We start from the raw sequence: 20,410 nt of genomic DNA, 5'->3' as shown, positions 1-20,410 counted from the left end.
CAGCACAAACGGCTGCGTTTGGAACGGCACTATGACCGGGAAACATGGACTGCTGATGAACAAATGGTTCAAATGGCTCTGAGGACTATGGGACTCAACTTCTAAGGTCATTAGTCCCCTAGAACCTAGAACTAGTTAAACCGAACTAACCTAAGGACATCACACTCATCCACGCCTGAGGCAGGATTCGAACCGTAGAGGCCTCGCGGTTCCACACTGCAGCGCCTAGAACCGCACGGCCACTTCGGCCAGCTGCTGATGAACAACGTCGCGTTGTGTTAAACAATGAATCGCGTTTCTGCGCTAAAGCGGATGACCGTCGTTGATGAGTGTGGCGGCGACCTCGTAAGTGATCCCATTCTGCCAATATTTTCGAGAGGCACAGCGGCGCTACCCCATAGCGTCATGATAGAGAGAAGCTTAGTGTGTGTGACTCCTGGTCACGGCTGGGAGTGACTGTGGGAACTCTGAAGGCGGGATCAGGGATTTTCACTGCCTCGTGATGGCCGGGTGTTGTGTGATGTCCTTTGGTTAGTTAGGTTTAAGTGGTTCTAAGTTCTAGGGGACTGATGACCATTGATGTTAAGTCCCATGATGGAGCCACGTTTCAGCAGGACAGTGCTCGTCTTTCTTTAGGAACAGCCTCTTGGAGTACTCGCATGGCTAGCAGGATCCCCAGACCTACATCTACATTTATACTCCGCAAGCCAGCCAACGGTGTTTGGCGGAGGGCACTTTAGGTGCCACTCTCACTACCTCCCTTTCTCGGAAAGCCTCCATGCGCGCTCGAATCTCTCTAATTTTACATTCGTGATCTCCTCGGGAAGTATAAGTAGGGGGAAGCAATACTCGATACCTCATCCAGGAACGCACCCTCTTGAAACCTGGACAGCAAGCTACACCGCTAAGCAGAGCGCCTCTCTTGCAGAGTCTGCCACTTAAGTTTGCTAAACATCTCCGTAACGCTATCACGCTTACCAAATAACCCTGTGACGAAACGAGCCGCTCTTCTTTGGATCTTCTCTATCTCCTCTGTCAATCTGACCTCGTACGGATCCCACACTGATGAGCAATACTCAAGTATAGATCTGACTCCAACAGAACATAGGTGTGACCAGCTAGGACGTCAACTCCATTCAGTTGTCAATATTCAGGATATCATGAATTACTTACAATAATTGTGGGCCAGTTTGCCTCAGGAAAGGATAAAACAGATTGATGACATCCTTCCCAAGGGAAGCGGAATGGTTGTATTTTGTCTTTCAGTATGTGCACGGCGTACCGGATATCCAGGTCCAAAAATAGAAAAGCGGTATTCGGCGTTGAATTTAGCCGGATGTTATGTCTTCAAAGCCGGAGTAGCCCTTGAATTGAATATTTTCAGTCGTTTAGTAATAATAAGTTACAGTCGGTTATTTGTGAGATCAAACTTAAATGTGCTTAAGTTAAAAAATCATTAAACAGCGTTATACTTCGGGAATTTCGATAGCTACTAAGTGCTCAGTTTTCCAAATTGCTGCCATCTTGATGTGCTGTTTAAGGCTCCCCCGGCGCTCCATCTGCTTAATAGGTTTCTGGGAATTACGGCGGATAAACAACATGCTGTCATCTTGCTAAGCTAATGTTATATCACATTAAAAGTTCTTCATTAAACAGAATAGACTATTATCTGTTCTTGTGGGTCGGAAAGAGGAAAGATATTGAATAATTTGGATCATTTAAGATAGGCTTGAACAGAAATAGTAACAATCTGTAGTTCAGTATTAATATTTCTCATTTGCACCGACTTGATCGAGAACGTTATTTTTCTTGCCCTCTTTAGACGATAATTTTAAACTAAACAACAACATCATCGTTGAGGTTGTGGCATTACCTAAACTAATGCGTTTCTTTGTCCACTGGGCGTTCGCGGAAAACAAAACCCTTTCCGTGTTGGCATTATGGCATGCAAACGCAAAGTATTCTACTGAAAAAAGTTATTTCTTCTGCTGTGATTTGAAACAAAACGCCCGCTTTTCATGTGGCAAAAACTTTTTAAAGCCAAAGTTGTCTTTCTTTTGATCCATGAATTTCGTGAAATTTGGCCACTGTTCAAAACATTTACTGTTTTCCACCTCTGTTTTTTTTTCTAGACCAAACATCTATAGTTTCTGCTGATTTTTCCTGGACTGGAACATCAATTAATGTCAACCGCTGAAAGTGCTTTAGTTGGGAGCCACACACACATGTCCAGGACTTTAAGTAGTGTTTGGCAATTATATACATATTAATTGTGTCTGTTCTAAATCAGCCACCGAGTTTTGATGTGTTTCTGATAATCGTCGTTCCCAACTTGATAGTTAAAAAGCCCAAAAAAGCCGAACATGCGGAACTTGTACGTATGTGGTGTGAAAAGTCGGACCGCGGTTTTAAATTTCCTACCACAGCCCTCTCACAGTGTATTTGAGTCTTGGAAATTACAGTGTGTGCACCCGTCAAAATGTCGGCGGTTGTCAAAGACGTCACCCAGCTGTATTCTCGTAAGTTGCTTAAACATTTTATGCACCGTAAGAAAATCGAGTTTCACATACACTAGGATGTTTGTTTCAACATTGTGACCAAGTGTGGCCTTACTTCTACAGCTGCATGATTAGTACGATGTGGACGACAACAGTGTTCACAGGCCTGTTCACAAACGTTCCTGGTTTTATGAACACTAACAATATCTATCGCACCTCAACCAGCCTGTTGAATAACCTTGCCATAATCTCACTGGAACTGCCTGGAACTCTTTGGAACTGCAGGTTAAACGTAGCATTTAGTATCCTCGCAGTCTGGTTGCTATAGTTAACCTAATCATCAAGGAGTTAATTCACCTGTATATGGCATACCTGAAACAACATGCGGAATCTGTTTCTTGCCAAATTGAGACCCTTGTTAGGTATACATATGCACTCTTACACGGTATTAATGTTCTGTCTCGTGGCAGTGCCACATGTTTTGTCTTGTGTGAATGTTTATTACACATTTCCTGACAGCATGTGGTATCCAAGTAGTGGGGTCGCTGGTAAGTAATATATTTTTACTAATTTTTGCTAGAATTGAAAGCGACGTCCTTGGAAGACAATCTTTAGCTTTAACTATCCAAGGACTAAACAAAACTCTCAATTAAAAACAAAAAGCAAAGCAACAGGACCAGATAGCATAAATGCAGAGTTACGAGGGATTATTTTTAAAGCTTAGACTTTTTCATTTATACAGTATATGTTGGCAAAGACGCCGAATGCCAAAACCATGAATAGTCACAGATGTCATATCAGTCTTTAAGAAAGGTCAACGAAATGAATGCAATAATTATCGTTAGATAACATTACCGGACACAGCGCATAAGATTTACAAATTTGCTAATTATAGTCAAAAATCTGTTATCCGAAGAACATTATTGTTTCAGAAAAGCAAGATTCTGTACTGACAATGTTATCACACTTAAGCATATCATAGAAAAACAAAGAGGTTCAATAGGGAAACACGCGTACAATATAGAGGCCTTCGGCCATCCAATAGGAACATTTTACGGGACATGTTACACAAGAATGGATATCCTCAGTAAATGAAATGGTTACAAAAATTCTATATAGAGATATAAAAATAACAATAAAGACTAATTACGTCATATCAAAAGGTATACTGATAAACAGAGGGGTTTTACAAGGTTGTAGCTTATCACACATACTTCTAATATATGTATTGTAACCTCCCCCTCTCTGAGTGGCATTTTAACCTAAATTTACCTACTATTCTATAAAATATACGTATTACCTAAAATTATGTTCCCACAAATTGTCTTCCAACCTAAGCTCTTATGCTAACTTTCTACTAAATAAAACTTGATTTGAACTGAATTGTAACTGATTTGAATGCAACATGTCTTATATTAAATGCGCAACTGAAGTAAAACAATTATCTGGCCCTAATCAAAATTTCCACTTACTTCCACATGACAACATTGTCGCAGATTTCTCGAAAGCACAACAGCAAATAACACTCAGGCAGCAGCTAGGCTAGATTTATATTCCTAAATACATATTCAAACTGTTGCATAAGATCATGCGTAATGATAGACAGTGTGGGGTGGGGAAACAACAATTTCTATGAAATGATGTTCCAAGACAACGATTTTAGAATGAAATATGTATTCAGGAAGACAGGGTAAAACTTCGCGTGACCACCACACGTAACATTGGGCTGAACAATACTATACGTAAAAAAGTGAACAATGATATAGAAAGGGTACAATGTTAACAGAACATTTCTCTAAACATCAAACAGCTTAATCAATTAATATGTTAATGCATGACTCAGAGAAGTGGGGTGGTCTTTCTCCCAGCTCTGAGCAGGTTAAACAGCTGACAATAATCATTCTTAGCTGCAAACTGCTGCTGTCTTACGACGAAGTTCCTTTCTTGAAAAATAATAATATCACTCAAAATACACATTCTCCTAGCCTACCAATGAACTCATCTTATTGATCTTCGCTGTCCTTTACAACCAATCTTTCTTCATCTAACAGACGCCATAACAAGTCAACGCAGCGCTGCTGAATACGTCCATTACCCACCACACTTCAACAAAGAATGTATCAGAATGCGAAGAGGCAAAGACTGAGTCACGAAAAGATCAAAGATTATTCAACAGTAACGTAACTTGCTCTCTCTCTCTGGCGTGAACATCGATAAGATAACATACGAAAACCAAAATGATTCGACCACCTTACTACATTGAAAATTTGATTGAAATATGGAACATGAGATTATCACATGACGTATTTTTTAATACGATACCTTCTGCAGACGATGCTGCAATTGTGCAGGATAGTGAGACATAGCTACTGAGATGCATCCATAGGCAATAAAATTTCTAAAGAATGTAATAAGAAAGTATTCATCCCAGAAACAAAAATGATGTCTTTCAGAGGGACAAAAATGATGGCGAACAAGATTATAACGGGAAACAAAACCATTTAACAAGTTAGTCACTTCAGTTACCTGGGCAATATTATAATCTACCAGAAAGAATTCCACATTGACAACAAGCAAGAGAAATATTAAATGATATGAGGAACGATCAACAGAACATCGGCAAATAAAGTCAGAAAAGACAAAAAAATCAAGCTCTGTAAGATAATGGCCACCCCCGAATTGATATTTGGAAGTGAAACTTTGTCAGTTACCAACAAACAAGAAAGCAGAATCCAGCGGCACAACTGAAATTTCTAAATGGAATTAAGGGCTTTACAGGATTAGATGAACTAAGAAATGAAGGCAAAATCCCGGAGCTTGACATATATGTATAAACGAGAAGATCAAGTATAATCGAGAAAACTGGCTAGAACGTCTACAAAGAACGTCAGATTTAAGGCTAGTAAAAAAAGCCTTTAAGCCTTAGGTACAATATCCAAAATAAGACCAAGAAACTGATGACTGGGTACTTACAAAACGGAACAGGTCTTTGGTCTAGACCATGATAAAAGAAGAATAAGAAGATTGACGACTTACAAGCAAGCAATATATATTCGGAATTTAGCATTCGTCAACAAAAATTTGAAACATCTCCAGCCTCAAGGGTCGCACTCCTTTCGACCACTGTTAAAAAATGCCTCTGAGCACTATAGGAGTTAACATCTGAGGTCATCTGCCCCCTAGAACGTAGAACTACTTAAACCTAAGTAACCTAAGTACATCACACATATCCATGCCCGTGGTAGGATTCGAACCTGCGACCGTAGCGGTCGGGCGGCTCCAGACTGAAGCGCGTAGAGCCGCTCGGCCACTTAGCCCGGCTGGACCACTGTTATTTCGGACGATTTATACGTAAAACGGCCGCTGATGTCGCTGTCAATGCTGTCATTGTTTTGCTTGAAATGTTTCATTATTTTATGTAGTCTACATAGACGAAGACTTATTACGAAACTGTATTTCTGCTACTGAAAAATACAGTAAATTGCTAATAGAAAATACAGTAACTTGCGATAAAATTCCTGCGATTCATTAGCTATATGCAGACCGTATGCTGCAATAGTCGAAAGCCAATAAAAAAAGGAGAACACTCTGCCACCCGCCACTGGCGCAGCGCTCAGCTGTCGCAGTTTCCACGTAGCCGTGTGTCGCCAGCGCGACAGTCAGCTGTTTTCGTCACCTGGCGTCGCAGTGGATCGACCTGCAGCGCAGCCTAGCGTGACGAATTACTCGCACCCGTCCTGCCGCGTCATGTGTGATGGATCGGCAGCTCTCCTTGTTATTCACCCGTTCCCCAGCGCACTCGACACAAAAAAGCTCTCATCACTGCTTATACGATTCACTGTATTTAGTTCACACATTCTGTGCAGAGACTCTTCCTCTGCTACCACATCCTTCTGTGTACGATGTTTAATTTCATACAACATAGCATGTTTCCAACATATAATACTTATTTCATTACAGTTACTTAATGAACAATGAAAATTTTAATCTGATGAATATGAAATAATTGAATTAAAAACGGTTTCAAACAAGGCTCGAACTGATTAACGCATTTTGGAATAATAAATAATAACTAACGAATAATAACAATAACGTAAGGAGTAGTATGGCTAACGCAAATATTAATGAAAACATACTGGCAGTGGAAGATAAAAGATGGGTGTATAAAAGTCACATAGCTGTTTCTGAGGTAGAAACTTCAGATAGACTGCACCAAATAGGGGCCCTTGTAATTGGCCGGCCGCAGTGACCGAGCGGTTCTAGTTGCTTCAGTCCAAGAACCGCGCGACTGCTACGGTCGCAGGTTCGAATCCTCCCTCGGGCATGGATGTGTGTGATGTCCTTAGGTTAGTTAGGTTTAAGTAGTTCTAAGGAACTGATGACCTCAGAAGTTAAGTTCAATAGTGCTCAGAGCCATTTGAACCCTGAAATTGAGGAAGGCCTGTTGGGAAAGAAGACACTTAATTGTGTAAATAGTACTTACAGAACAAAGGCAGACATTATTGCTGTTTTAATAGGTACTAGTGAAATCTTCTCCCATCCTTTAAAGAATCGAACTCCCGTGTGTCGCATCTCTGCATCTGTGTCTCACAAAACGATGTTCTTTTCCATGTATATTTAGCAATGTATGTAGATACTATCTGCAAAATATGTTGCGAACGGAATTACTAGGAAAGAAGTAGTGAATCTATACGTCATGTTTGATGCTGCATGGAGAGCGGAAACGTATTATGCGATAAACGTGTCTCCTTTCAGCCGTTTTTCGGGGCGTCATCAAGAAAAACTTTCGTAAATATTTGGAATTATGCATTGCAAGTTGCAAGTCACACACTCTCAAATACTGGATGAATATACTCTCGGTAATTAGCGCACAGTGAGATATGTTGCCTCAAGAAATATATACAGTTTCTAATGGTAATGCTTGACCTAATGTTAGCGTATCTCGAAATTTTCCGGTAAATAAGCCTTGAATAAACAACAAGAGCAACTTGAATTTTGGATGCATTGAGCTTCAATTCTATATTAATTGTACTGCTACGTCTAGTACCTCTGTAATGACCTTCGCAACTGCAATGTTTGTTCTTTCGGGATGACACGGCAATTCGCCACATAATGTTTTCTCTAGTATTCAAAATAAATCAAGTTAGGTTTCCATTTCATCAAGTAATACTGGCTGATATTCAACGAGTAATTTAGTTCAGAGACAAGTTATTTAGCATCTCACTGAGAGAGAACGAGCGAGCTATAGATTGTGTTTTTAAATACAGGTCAATTGACGGTCGCGTTCAACTGCTGTGTTGTGTGCAATGGAAATGAACCGGTCACGCGGTGTAGCTGCACGGTTTGAGGCTCCATGTCACGGATTGCGCGGCCCCTCCCGACGGAGGTTCGAGTCCTCCCTTGGGCATGGGTGTGTATGTGTTGTTCTTAGCACAAGTTAGTTCAAGTATTGTGTAAGTCTAGCGACCTCAGCAGTTTGGTCCCTTAGGTATTCACACACATTTGAACATTTTTGGAAGTGAACCCTATTAAATAAAGAATGTTCGTGCCTTTTCACTGACACCCTTATTCTTTAATCAGAGTGGCGGTTGCTGCACAACGGTTTACTTTACTGTGTCCTTTTACTATCCTACTACGCTACTGAATAATTGTGTCCGAACGCGTTTAGGTACAAAGCCACTTGACACGGGACTTACTCACTGCTTCATCCGCCAAGAGCTATCTTACATCCAAGACATCAGATTTCTTTATCTTTGTCTACCTACTTTCGATGTTAAGTTTACCGTTAATCTTATTAACTTTTCTGTTTACTTCCAGTCGACATGCTCTGCTGATTGGACAGTTCATTTCATTGAACAGTTTTGGTAATTCTTCTTCACTTCACCTGAGGCTACCAGCGTCATCAACGAATCTTATCACTGGATTTCTTTCTCATAATGTTAGTCGAATTCCTTAAGCTTCATCCATTTCCACCGTTGCTTCTACGATGTGCAGGTTGAACAGTAAGAGAGAACGTTTGTATCTATCAGTCTGTGCACCTTTCTCTTGATCTTTTGCTCTTATGCCGGCCGGAGTGGCCGTGCGGTTCTAGGTGCTGCAGCCTGGAACCGAGTGACAGCTACTGTCGCAGGTTCGAATCCTGTCATGGGCATGGATGTGGGTGATGTCCTTAGGTTAGTTAGGTTTAAGTAGTTCTAAGTTCTAGGGGACTAATGACCACAACAGTTGAGTCCCATATTGCTCAGAGCCATTTGAACCATTTGATAAAAAAATAAACTGTGCTCTTAGTACTGCGCTGTATAGCGTATTAGAATCTGTTGGCCGGCCGAAGTGGGCGAGCGGTTCTAGGCGCTACAGTCTGGGACCGCGCGACCGCTACAGTCGCAGTTTCGAATCCTGCCTCGGGCACGTTTGTGTGTAATGTCCTTAGGTTAGTTAGGTTTAAGTAGTTCTAAGTTCTAGGGGACTGATGACCTCAGCAGTTAAGTTCCATAGTGCTCAGAGCCATTTGAACCATTTTTTAGAATCTGTTGAGTTAGCTGGCAAGCGGAGGAGTTGCCATTGGTTTGTCTCGGATTGGCCTGATAGCTCGCACCTTTTGTTGTTCACTATTTTTGGCTACCATGTGCGTTACGTCTCCAAATATTTACGTAGTTTCTCAGATGTAAGTTTCTACCCCTGAGGATTGTTTTCTTGCAACAGTAAAGTTTGGGGAACCAGACTACAGATAACATAAAGCCGTCTTTCTATTGAAGTTTGGCCCCGCAGTCACGGTCTTTCGCCTTCGACCGGTGGCGCTGTCTTGTTAATAATCACTGATTACGGAAGCCAGCACAACTACATTTTACGTCACACAAGGAATACCGGAGGCGAAAATTCACGGCCCAGTCTCATTAATGTGAACACCACCGATGTTCAGTGCAGTAACCACTTACAGACGGGAGGTGGCACCGCTGGTAGTGCAGGGTATATCAAGCGTGTCGGGGGACGCAGAAAACAGTACACTCTTTGTAATGCGCAAACTGAGTTATTTATCTGACATCCAAAAGGGCTTGATCGTTGGCTTGCGAAGTTTGTGAACTTTTCACGTGTAGCCTTGGTGCATGGCAAAATGGCGCTATTCAAAACTGACGTCGAGGCAACTTCTGTACACCTCAGGCCATAAATGACGGGGGTGAACTACGGCCTAGGAGATGTTTACGGGCAATTAGATGTGCAAACCGTGAGAAACTGACCCCCCAGATGAACCACGGCCCTGCCAACAGCGTCTACTCAACGACTTCTCAGTGAACGTTTTGTGCGGATGGTCGTCTGCAGAGGGCGCTTTCTTAATGCACACATGTTCGCCCCTGGTAGCTCAGTGGTCAGCACGACGGAGTGTCGTGCCTGTCGTCTCAGGTTCGATCCCCGACTGGGTCGGAGATTTTCTCCGCACAGGGACTGGGTGTTGTGCTGTCCTTATCATTATCATTTCTTCCCCATCGTCACGCAAGTCGCCGAAGTTCCGTCTTGCACCCGGCGATCGGTCTATCCGACGGGACGCCCTAGTCACACGGCATTTACACTTAATGCACACATGCTGACTGTTGTTCATCGGCGGTGAAGGATAGATTTTTGCTCGTCAGTATCGCAACTGGACGTCCAGTAACTGGCGATAGATAACCTTATCAGATGATTGACGTTTTATGCTCCATCACACACATGGCCGCTGACATGTACGAGGTGAAGCGCTTGAAAGCAGGCAAGCCGAACAATCGCCGAAAGAGTTCAAGCCGGAGAGGCGGCAATGTAGTCTGGGGAATATTTTTGTGGCATTCCCTGAGTGATTTCGCCATTCTTGAAGGCACAATGGATCAACAAAAGTCTGCATCTATCTTTGGGAGCAATGTCCACCCCTACATACGGTACGAAAGCATCAACCAACAGGAAGATGCAACGTGCCACACAACTCGCAGTGTACGTGCGTGGTTCCAAGACAACCAGGATGAGTTTGCCGTACTGTCCTGGCCACCAAATTGCCCAGATTTTAACCCGATCGAGAATCCGTGACCACCTCGATCGGTCTGTATGCGCCATGGATCCTCAACCGAGAAACCTAACACAGCTGGCCACGCTACTGGAGTCAACATAACTCCACATCCCTGTCGATCTGTACGTCTCTCAGCGAACGGCGTTGCAAAATAAGGTCATTCAGGTCTTTGAGAGGTGTTCGCATTAATTTAACTGGGCAGTGTATATTTTGTGTTTATTTCTTTATTTTTGAAATAGCCCTCTTGCCACCAAGAATGCTCTTCTAGCAGTAGCACAAAATCAATCCCATACAATCGATCGCATACAATCGATCGTTGACGATGGAGTGTGCGTGCTCCATCGAAATAATACGAAGTCTCGGAGTTAACATTGGATGTCGCATGACAGAGCATAGGCTTTTCTTTTATCAGGATTGCCTGAAGCAACGTAGTATAAATATCGACTATGCAAACTATGACGCCGTGGTAATATCGCCATACGAGGAATTAACTTTTTGTAGACGAGACAATGCAGGACTACAATCAGTACTACTAAGGAGGAAGTACTATGTGCATTCAACAGAAGAAGCTGAAGAGCAACGCTGTTTTTGACGACGAGCCCGTGGTGAGATGAAGCACTTTTGTGGACGAACATCGGAGTTCCTTTTACTGTGATAGTTTCCGAAGTCCTCCCTCAAAGACAAAAATAGAGCTGCATTGTCCACGTGACTGCACAGGAATACATTTTGTAAGGACAGACCTTGCAAGACCCTGAAGAAGAGAGGTATCGCACACGGATTATTTTAACAAAGTGGTTCTAGACTAATAACAGGAATGTTGTGAATTAAAAAAATAATTACTGGCTGTTAAAGAAATATACTGCATCAGTCAGAGAGCAACCGTATTACTGTGTCTTCAATGATTTAAATAAGGAAAAGTAAAAGAAGTCCTTTATGGAAAAGTTAGGACATTATGGGAGTAGACCAAAAATATTCAAATGTCGAATCACATTTATGACTTTGATGAAACTTTTATAAACAGGTCAGTTTTCTCCTGACCACACGCATCACCTAAGTTACTTTAAAAACTCGAAAAACTAAAACATTACGAAAACTGACCATGCCTCTTTGCTTAGAGCAACTTGTCGAAACCGTCGTTCAACTTCTAATTTAAGGTACCTCGACAACGTGGTACACCCTTTATAATGTTTTAGAATTTTTATCATAAAATTATATTTTTCATTGTTTTAAGTTGTACCAAGACGTTTTCTTCATACGTTTCTATTCCTCCTTCATGACAGTTAAGAGGTACTGATTCATTTTCCACTTCCGCAGAATGCAAGAAAAGCTCTGTGTCTCTACGCCTCAAAGTACTATTTTCGTCACTCAACACATCCTAAACTTGTTTCATGTTTAACCAGGAAGAAAAGAACTAATTTTGCTTAGCCATTAATTTTCTCAGATTTTTTCTGATAGCTTTTTATCCCTCATTTCAGTAGGATTTTTAGTGTTATATTTAAAAAGAATATGTCAAAATGTAATTTTAGGCTTTAAAATATCTTGATTATTCTTGTGAAAGTTTTCAAGAGACATGTGACGATACATATCTGCAGGGAATCTAGGCAAGGGGGAAAAACCTGTTACAATTTATTTTTATATTTCGTAAAAAATATGTACGCAGATTCTGAGAAGAAGATTAGTTACTTTTTAAAAATCCTGTAAACCTATAATAAACATTGTAAAAATTCGAGGAAGATGGTAACGAAAACATTTCACTTCGTCTTTTACTCATTTTTCTCTTTCTGGTAGCAAGTTAAATTAAATATTGAATTCCTGTACTATTTTCTGGACAGTGTAATATCATACTGTATACATTAATTAACTGTCTATGTATTTTCCCCATAAAAATGACAGTACCTTTTTCTAATAACATTAGTGAGATATCTATAAGAAGAATAGAAATAAGAATAAAAATGAAATATGCAAATAAATAGCAATGTATAACGATGTCACTAAAGACAGAAAGGTTAAAAACCCACCAGATAATGCGAAACAGTTCTAGGAAGAACGAAAAGGTCACGTAACCAATAGCAGACCAACACGTTTCCACCAGCGTCAACATCAAAATATTCCCCTATAGATATAAACGTTAAAATCTGTTAATGGCGTGTGCAGAACATTTTATAGTTATTGTACGTTCTGATAACGCTGCTTAGAGAGTTAGAAGATCGTGACCATTTCTTACTGATCACTGTTATTAACCGAAGATAAATTACGATCGATTACCATAGTTGATGGAATGGCTCTATTTTCAGAAGGAAATGTTGTGACGAGGAGCTATTTGTGATTGTGTTGCAGGAGGTAACAGTGATATTGTTGTTTAGCTAACATGTTTTCCTTTAAAAGGAACAATCGCTGTGGCATTAGGCGTTTAAGAGTTGTCGTTTTCGATGAACTACCACTCCAGAGAAATTAGTATGTCCCTAGCTATAGTCTGACTCATTCCTGAATATCGATATGCTGAAACAGTTTGCAAGTATGCACTTTACATCTCCCGCAATGGACGGAAAGTTGTATAGCGTATAAATAAAATAGAGCATTAATTTAATTTTTTTACAAATCTATCTTTTTCTAAAGCCCGCAACTTCGACATAGATGAATTAAATGATAGAATTTCGAATTATCACGGGCAAATAAGTACATTGATATGTGACTATGTTTGCGTGTTTGTTCTTCGACCTCTCTTTCCCTGCAGTCGACTTTTTGCGGTTTACTGCAATAGGAAAAATGGAAATAATGTATGTTGTGGTTTAGTATGGGTTAATGATAGAAAATAGTATTTTTATGTCTAGTTATTGGTGCTGTGCTTCTTTCAGCATGAAGAAATCCACTCAAATGAACCTCATCACTCACACTGTTTCTGTGTTGTATGAAGATACTACGACAGTATAGCTTCGCGAAGAGTTTGGATACCATAAGAGCAGCTGCATTTTTCATGGATTGCAATTTTATCTTACTGGCTATTTAAATGTTTGTTTAAGGACCATATTTTATTTCATACCATTTTGTTGCAAATAGTGAGTGAAATGTATTAAGGAATGAACACATTTACGTATTTTCTTTAGTTATTATATATGGGAGAAACACTTGAAGAAATTAAGTGAGTCTCTGTCTACGTTGTCACTGAGAATTTTTTTCGTGCTTAATGTGGTGTACAAAAATTTGCAGATACTCTATTAAAAGGATTGTATGTGATTTCTGGAAGTGATGGAGAGTGTTTTTAGGTGTTGGTACGGTTGATTTTGTGAACTGGTTAGCAACTCACATAAAAACACTGGACATCTATCCTCAAACATAGAAGGAGGTCATAAGATATTTAATCACTTCCAGGAAACACATGCAATGGATGGAGAAGATGAAAATTTTTGTACACCAAAAAAAGGAAGCAGCAAAATTCTCAATGACAGATCCATTTTGTCTGATTTTCTGACTGCAGTAAAACCACAAAAAGCCGTCTACAGCGCAAGAGAGGCGGAAAATCTCAAACGCAAACATCATCCAAAATACCAGTGAAAACATATTTATTTGATAATGAAATAGATTTTACAAACCCGTCGTGCTATGCAAGAAAACATTGCAACTGGCAGAGTGTTTTATTATTGTTATATTAAAACAAAGCACGTTCGTAGCAATTTTATTTCAGTTTTCTATTTTGGCCACTATGGACCATATGACAATTTCTATTGCTTCACATTTTCCTTTCGTCTCCTGTTCTTTCCACCACACCTGTTTTTTCCGTCGGACCACTTCACACATAATCTACTTCTGTCTTCTGATCTTTCTGTTGAACATTTTCCTTCTGAAAATATGTCTTTCTGCTGCTTCTTTTGGCTTTATTTTATGCAGCTATGAATTTTATTTTACTTGTCCGATCCAGCTTACTTTTCCAGAGATACGTGAAGAACTATTATTCGGATAGTTATTGTTCACCCTTCACAAATAACGAAAACTTTTGTCTTGTTTTTGTTGTTATTTTAATATATCACATCATTGATTCCTCATTTAGCTTCCACATTGTTTCTTATTGCATCAAAAATTTGCGCTCACATTTCTTCTCTCTGTATTTATAATTTGTCTAATTTTCAAATATGTGCTACGCATTATCTTTCGGGAAACTTGTTTTACGTGATATTATAGCTGCAATGACGATTAAAATTCAGCATAACAATTCTCGATCACAACAATGTTTATTATGGTGGCAACCGGTATCGGTCTACAATTTAATCTTCAGGCTGTAAGCGTCATGATGGCGGCTGGTGGCGGTGGCTGGAGCAAGAGCCGGCCGCTGTGACCGAGCGGTTCTAGGCGCTTCAGTCCGGAACCGCGCAGCTGCTACGATCGCAGGTTCGAATCCTGCCTCTGGCAAGGACGTGTGTGATGTCCTTAGGTTAGCTAGGTATAAGTTAGCTAGGTATAAGTAGTCCTAAGTCTAGGGAACTGATGATCTCAGATGTTAAGTCTCATTAAGTCTCATGCAGGCCGCCATCATGGTGCTTACGACCTGAAATTAGTCTAAATTATAGACGGAAATCGGCTGCCAACGATAGTAAATATGTGTTGCGATCGAGGCTATTTTACTGGACTTTAACATCTCATACCGATCACCGTCGAATCACCATTGAAAGAATGCTTTCTAAAATTTTAAGCTGCAATAAGGTTGCCCTCATTTGTACACGAGTAGTTTTGCCACCTTGAGTTTTACTGTGCTGCCTGACTTCTGGCTTTGTTGCAGGACTGGTGGGTTCTGGAGAAGCTGCGGATGCCGAGAGCCGCGTCCTGGGCGTGTTCGGCCGCGAAGAGTGGAGGGACTCTGGTAAGCTGACACAACACCAGCAGTGGGTAGCAGTTTCAAAGCCGAAGCGGAATGAAGGAGGGTCACAGATGAACACTTCGCTAATACTGAGAATGTAATTCTCTCTCTCTCTTTCTCTCTCTCTCTGTCTCTGTGCTCTTGAGACGAACCCATACGTTGCGAATATCGTGCTACACTCTACTAACTCAGATAGCCAATCAGACTTTCCCATTCGTGATTGCTATGATTTAGTCGTTCTGGGTTAAAAACTCTTGGCACCTGTTACTTGCAGGTCCTGTTCATGAGCCTTTCGAGCTAGCTCTGTTTTTCTTCTTGCTTATAGAATTTTAGGGTCAAAGTACGATCTTAAAGCAATATGGCGCAATTTGATTTTCGAGCGCTCTTAAGTACAAAACATTTCGAACTTGTTAATACAGTCACCGATAGCTGAGAGCATAGCATAATAATTTTACAGTCGTAAAATCGCTAGTTCGTATCTCGTTTGTAGCAACTTTTCCCATTTTTATTTTAATTCCATATTTAACAATTATTGAATAAAGAATGTTTAGAAAAATAACGTATATTAATTTTAATTACTAGTCTCATGAGAATAAATTAAAAAATTATACGTGCTTGTAAAATGCCTTGTTCTTAAAATGAAACAATTGGTACACGGTGTCTCAGAAGTATTGTTCATTATTCAGTGATATGACATTAAGTCACTTGAAGTAAAAAAATTCATATGGATATATGCCGAGTTCCGAATGGTTTCCTTCTTCGGTACATTGCCAGCTTCACCCATGTACGCACGTACAACACTAGGACAACATTACATCATGCGTTTTACAGCACGCGTTTTACAGAGTATCAATCGAAAAATACGTATTTGTTTCACATTCACCTCTAAACATTATCGTGCTCGTCATGTTACAGTTCACAATAAATGTCCAAGGGTCTCCAAGTCAACTTCAATGCATTTGTGCACACTTGGGACAACATGTGGTGTTGCTTGTCTGAGTGACCCTGAATGTACCCAAATGAGGGCAGCAGCGTCCATGATGCGACCTTCTGTTTGCCCGCCTCATATTTCATACAACCCCGTAAACAAAAGCTAGTGGCGTAAGGTCGGGCAGTCTTGCTGGCCAGCTAATTATACTACCAAGACCAATCTAGTGATTAGAGTACGTGTGGTTTAGACGTTCCTTCACACGCCTGGTTAAGTATGGAGGCGCTCCGTCATGCTTTCGGCGGGCTAGTATAATGGCGGAACGACCTTCCGAGCACAGAGGCTGAAACAACGCGGTAGGTTGGACAGGATAAAGCGTTAATAAGGTTAGGTGAGTAAAACGTGCATACCACCAGCCCAAAAGCAAACCTAAGTTAATTGCGTTATATTTCGGAAACCGTTTGAATTATAACATTCGTCTAGATGAAGATATCTGCACCAAATGTGTGTTCTTGTTATATCCCCCTGTACAGACGTTTGTATGTCTGTGCTCGGAAATCTTTCACTTTTTAATGGCGTTGTTTCTCGATATTTTTTTAAATTGTGTCTTACTACTTTGCGAAATCGACCGCCGGGTACCGAGCTTCAAATTCTATGAAGATAAAATAGTGGAAATCAGAGCTCATACGGAAAGATATAGGTGTTCGTTCTTTCCGCCCGCTCTACGACTTTTGAATAATAGAGAATTATGAAGATGGTTCGATGAACCCTCTTGCAGACACTTAAATTTGATTTGCACTGTATCTATGTAGATGTAGATGTAGACGTGCTAAAAAAAAATCTAAGAGATCCAGGGCCATAAGGTCTCTTTGTGAGTCTCGTAAAGTTTAGTTTCCATTTTCTTGGTGTTTTGTATGGGATAGTTTGCATCTCGTGGGACTCTTGCAGAGTACGGGGACGGCGCTGGCGGCGCGGCGGACAACCTGGCTCAGCCGTCGCGCGGTCCCCGAGAGCTGGGCGCCAGGTCCCACAGCGACAGCACCTGCCTGCCGCCAGGGGCGCTGCCCGCGCTACACGCCGTTCTCGCTCTGCAGCTGCAGCTACTGCTGCTGCGGTGATGGACCTCCACGTCTACAACATAACCACTGTACAACTTTTGTAAAATAAACCCAGTCTCCCAAATCATGCGCTTATCCAGATTATTTACAACAAGCCCGCACTCCTTGTCCTTTTAACAGTGTCATACGAGTTACTGTAGAACGGAAATCGTCAGAAAGTTGTTGGACAACAAGTATACGTTCCACAACCCAAAGCACTTCTCGCTACAGGCAAATTCGATGCTTTATGACATAATTCTTCAAGATACGGTATGACTTCTTTCAGGATGGAATCGTAAGATTGGACGTAGAAAAAGATGTATGTGGTTCACAATTCAAATCATATCCCGAACGTGGCAGATTCGACACTTCATACCCCAGTTCTATGGGTTAATTCAGAACTTAAACTATAATGACGGAGTTAGAAAACATGTATGTGATCCACAGTTAAAAGTACTTCCCATAAGATACAGATTCGGTGCTTATGACCTAGCTCTTGACGGTATGGTATGAGCTACTGCAGAACCGAAATTGTAAGAATACTTGGTCCACAACTCAAAGCACTTCCCGAAACATACAGATCCTACGCTTTTTGATCTAACTCTTAACGATGTCACATGAAACTGCAGAATTGAAATTGTAAGGATGGATCTAGAAAAACGAGTATGTGGTCCACAGTTAGCAGCATTCTTCCCTTATGATCAGTTCTGCCTATTAACGCAAGTGTCCAGAATATCGTATTTTTGTAGCTATCACGTAAACAAGCAATTTAGGTAGTACGTTAACAGGAAGAATTCCTTGAGTTTTCCAATAATTTATACTTGCTGAACCTGCACGTCAGCGACAAAATTTCGGAGTCTCGTTAAACTCCTTGTGGCAGTACTGTCGCGTCAGCGTATAAAATACCAAAACGAACCGTTTTAGCAATGATACAGGGGCTTTCCTTAGGGAAAATAAAGATAAACTGCGGCGTGTGTGCTCTTCTAAAGGTGACACTAGATCAATTATGTTGAAACACCCGCTAAACCCGCAGGGCAGAACGGGTGATTAGGGCCAAATAAGGTGTTGGTCTGGTTCACTCAAAATTGTAGTTTATTGTAATTTAATAACGCCTTCAAACCAAAACGGCGCATAGCCGAACCTTTACAACACCGAGTTTCAAAAAGGCAATTATTTCATGGCTGAAGGCCTTCAAACAAGAAATATTAAAGCAACAAAATAAACCTCAAGTGGTAAAACCATGCACTTATAATTGCAAATAAAATAATTGACATACACATATACACAGGCTGAGAGCCTCAAGGCAAGGGTGAACAGACAAACATAAACAAGAAGCAATCCAAACGGCTGAAGGGCAACAATAAAACTTTCAAGGTTTAAAAATAAATTACCATAACCTTTCAAAGGCAGAAGGCCGCAATTTTTTTAATAAGTATGTATGTGGCTGAAGGCCCACAATAGATTTTCCAAAATTCTAAAATACATAATATCTAGTGAAAGCAAAAATTGGCTATGATAGATTATAGAAAGACAATTAAACCGGTGAGAAGGTCCATAAAGAAAACGGCACTCAGAAGCCTCCAGGCAGGTCGGTCTGCCCTCGTTCACTTACAGGTGGTGAGCCCAAACTACAGCCACGGACCAACCGACAAAACGACTTGCTTGCCAACAATCGGTATATGAGAACTCAAAGACCAAAAGTTACGAACGTGATTTTCCACATTGAAATATGTAAGAAGCTGTTAAAACTACACACCTTGTTGGAGAGCAACAACAGGTGAGGAAAGGACGCTGCCTGAAATTACGTAAGTGGCCAGGCCAGGTAACCGGAAAACTAACAACCACAAGGCAGAAAATTCCGCTAGTACACTTGAATTTGAAATACAGTAATACAGTTAACTTTATCCAAACGGATCACTGCCTGAATTTACGTCAGCAGCCAGGGCAGGTAACCAAAACACTAACGGCCACAAGGCAGAAAATTCCGCTGGTGCACTTGAATTGTAGTTAACCAATATAGTTAATTTCACCGCAATTGTGACTAAATTTCATCAATAGAAGCACTCGATGTTGCTCACAGCAAAACCACCCCAACAGCGAACCACCGAAGCGAACCATACAACATGAATCGACGTGGCTTGGGTAGTTGCAACTCCTACTGAGCTTTGACGTTTTGGGTCGGTGAACCATTAAGCTCGTAGCGATCGGACGGCTCAACACACGCTCCGACACTGCGCAGGGACCGCCAGCGGTCCCAGCCGACTGCACCGCGCGGAGGTAACTTCCTTTGTCCGCAGCAACCGACCGACTCCTCTCAGAATGCCAACAACATCTAAAATAGTCGTCAGTGGAAATAACATCAACTACACATGCAATCAGACAAACACTTGTACGAAGACCTGAACAATACTCAACAGTAACTAAGAATGCACGAAGACAAATGGGGAGTCGATGCACACACACATACAGCTGTCTCATGAACGATCAGCGAGCCAAAATGCGTCGCCCGGTAGGACGACCGACCAACGATCCACCAAGACCGTGGCCCGGCTCAAGTTATGCGTGGCGGCAATGATCGGTCGAGCTATGTCGACACAGACCTCACTGCTCCAGTCCGACTTGTGCAGTCGGACTTCTGCAGTGCCGCATTGCAACTGCACGACTGGAGGTGCGGACTGCGCTCCAGACACTTTCCAAATAGACTTGGCCACTAAGTTTCGATACAGTGTACTGATACGTGGAACTGTTTCAGTGTTTCGGAACTGCTGTGGTTCACTGTTTCGAAACAGTGGTGTTCCATTCCGCCCCTGTCTCGGATAACCGGGCCAGATTCGATCTCGAGCCAGACACAGAAACTGTATCGTTGTTTCAAAATAAGGCTGTTTCAGTCCACCTGTGCTTGGAATGGACTAATTGTATCGAAACAGTGATGTTTCATTCCGCTCTGTGTCAGACGAGATTCGGGCTCGGCACAGGTACTGAAACACAACATACCACTACGTGAAACAC

General features: G+C 41.3%; 1 protein-coding gene across 1 annotated transcript in view; it reads left to right on the top strand.

Annotated features, from left to right (window-relative positions):
• LOC126310439 (lachesin-like) overlaps positions 1-17,487 on the top strand; it is a 1,054,486-nt gene extending 1,036,999 nt beyond the window's left edge. The window contains exons 11-12 of the mRNA XM_049992112.1: positions 15,299-15,379; positions 17,253-17,487. Coding sequence (XP_049848069.1) covers positions 15,299-15,379; positions 17,253-17,422 — 251 coding nt within the window. The 3' untranslated portion in view covers positions 17,423-17,487. The remainder of the gene's footprint in view (positions 1-15,298; positions 15,380-17,252) is intronic.
• The last annotated feature ends 2,923 nt before the right edge of the window (positions 17,488-20,410 follow it).

The sequence above is a fragment of the Schistocerca gregaria genome, chromosome 1, assembly GCF_023897955.1.
Source record: "Schistocerca gregaria isolate iqSchGreg1 chromosome 1, iqSchGreg1.2, whole genome shotgun sequence".
NCBI classification, from domain to species: domain Eukaryota; kingdom Metazoa; phylum Arthropoda; class Insecta; order Orthoptera; family Acrididae; genus Schistocerca; species Schistocerca gregaria.
The sequence above is the reverse complement of the archived record's forward strand: the minus strand, read 5'-3'. Positions and strand labels throughout refer to the sequence as shown.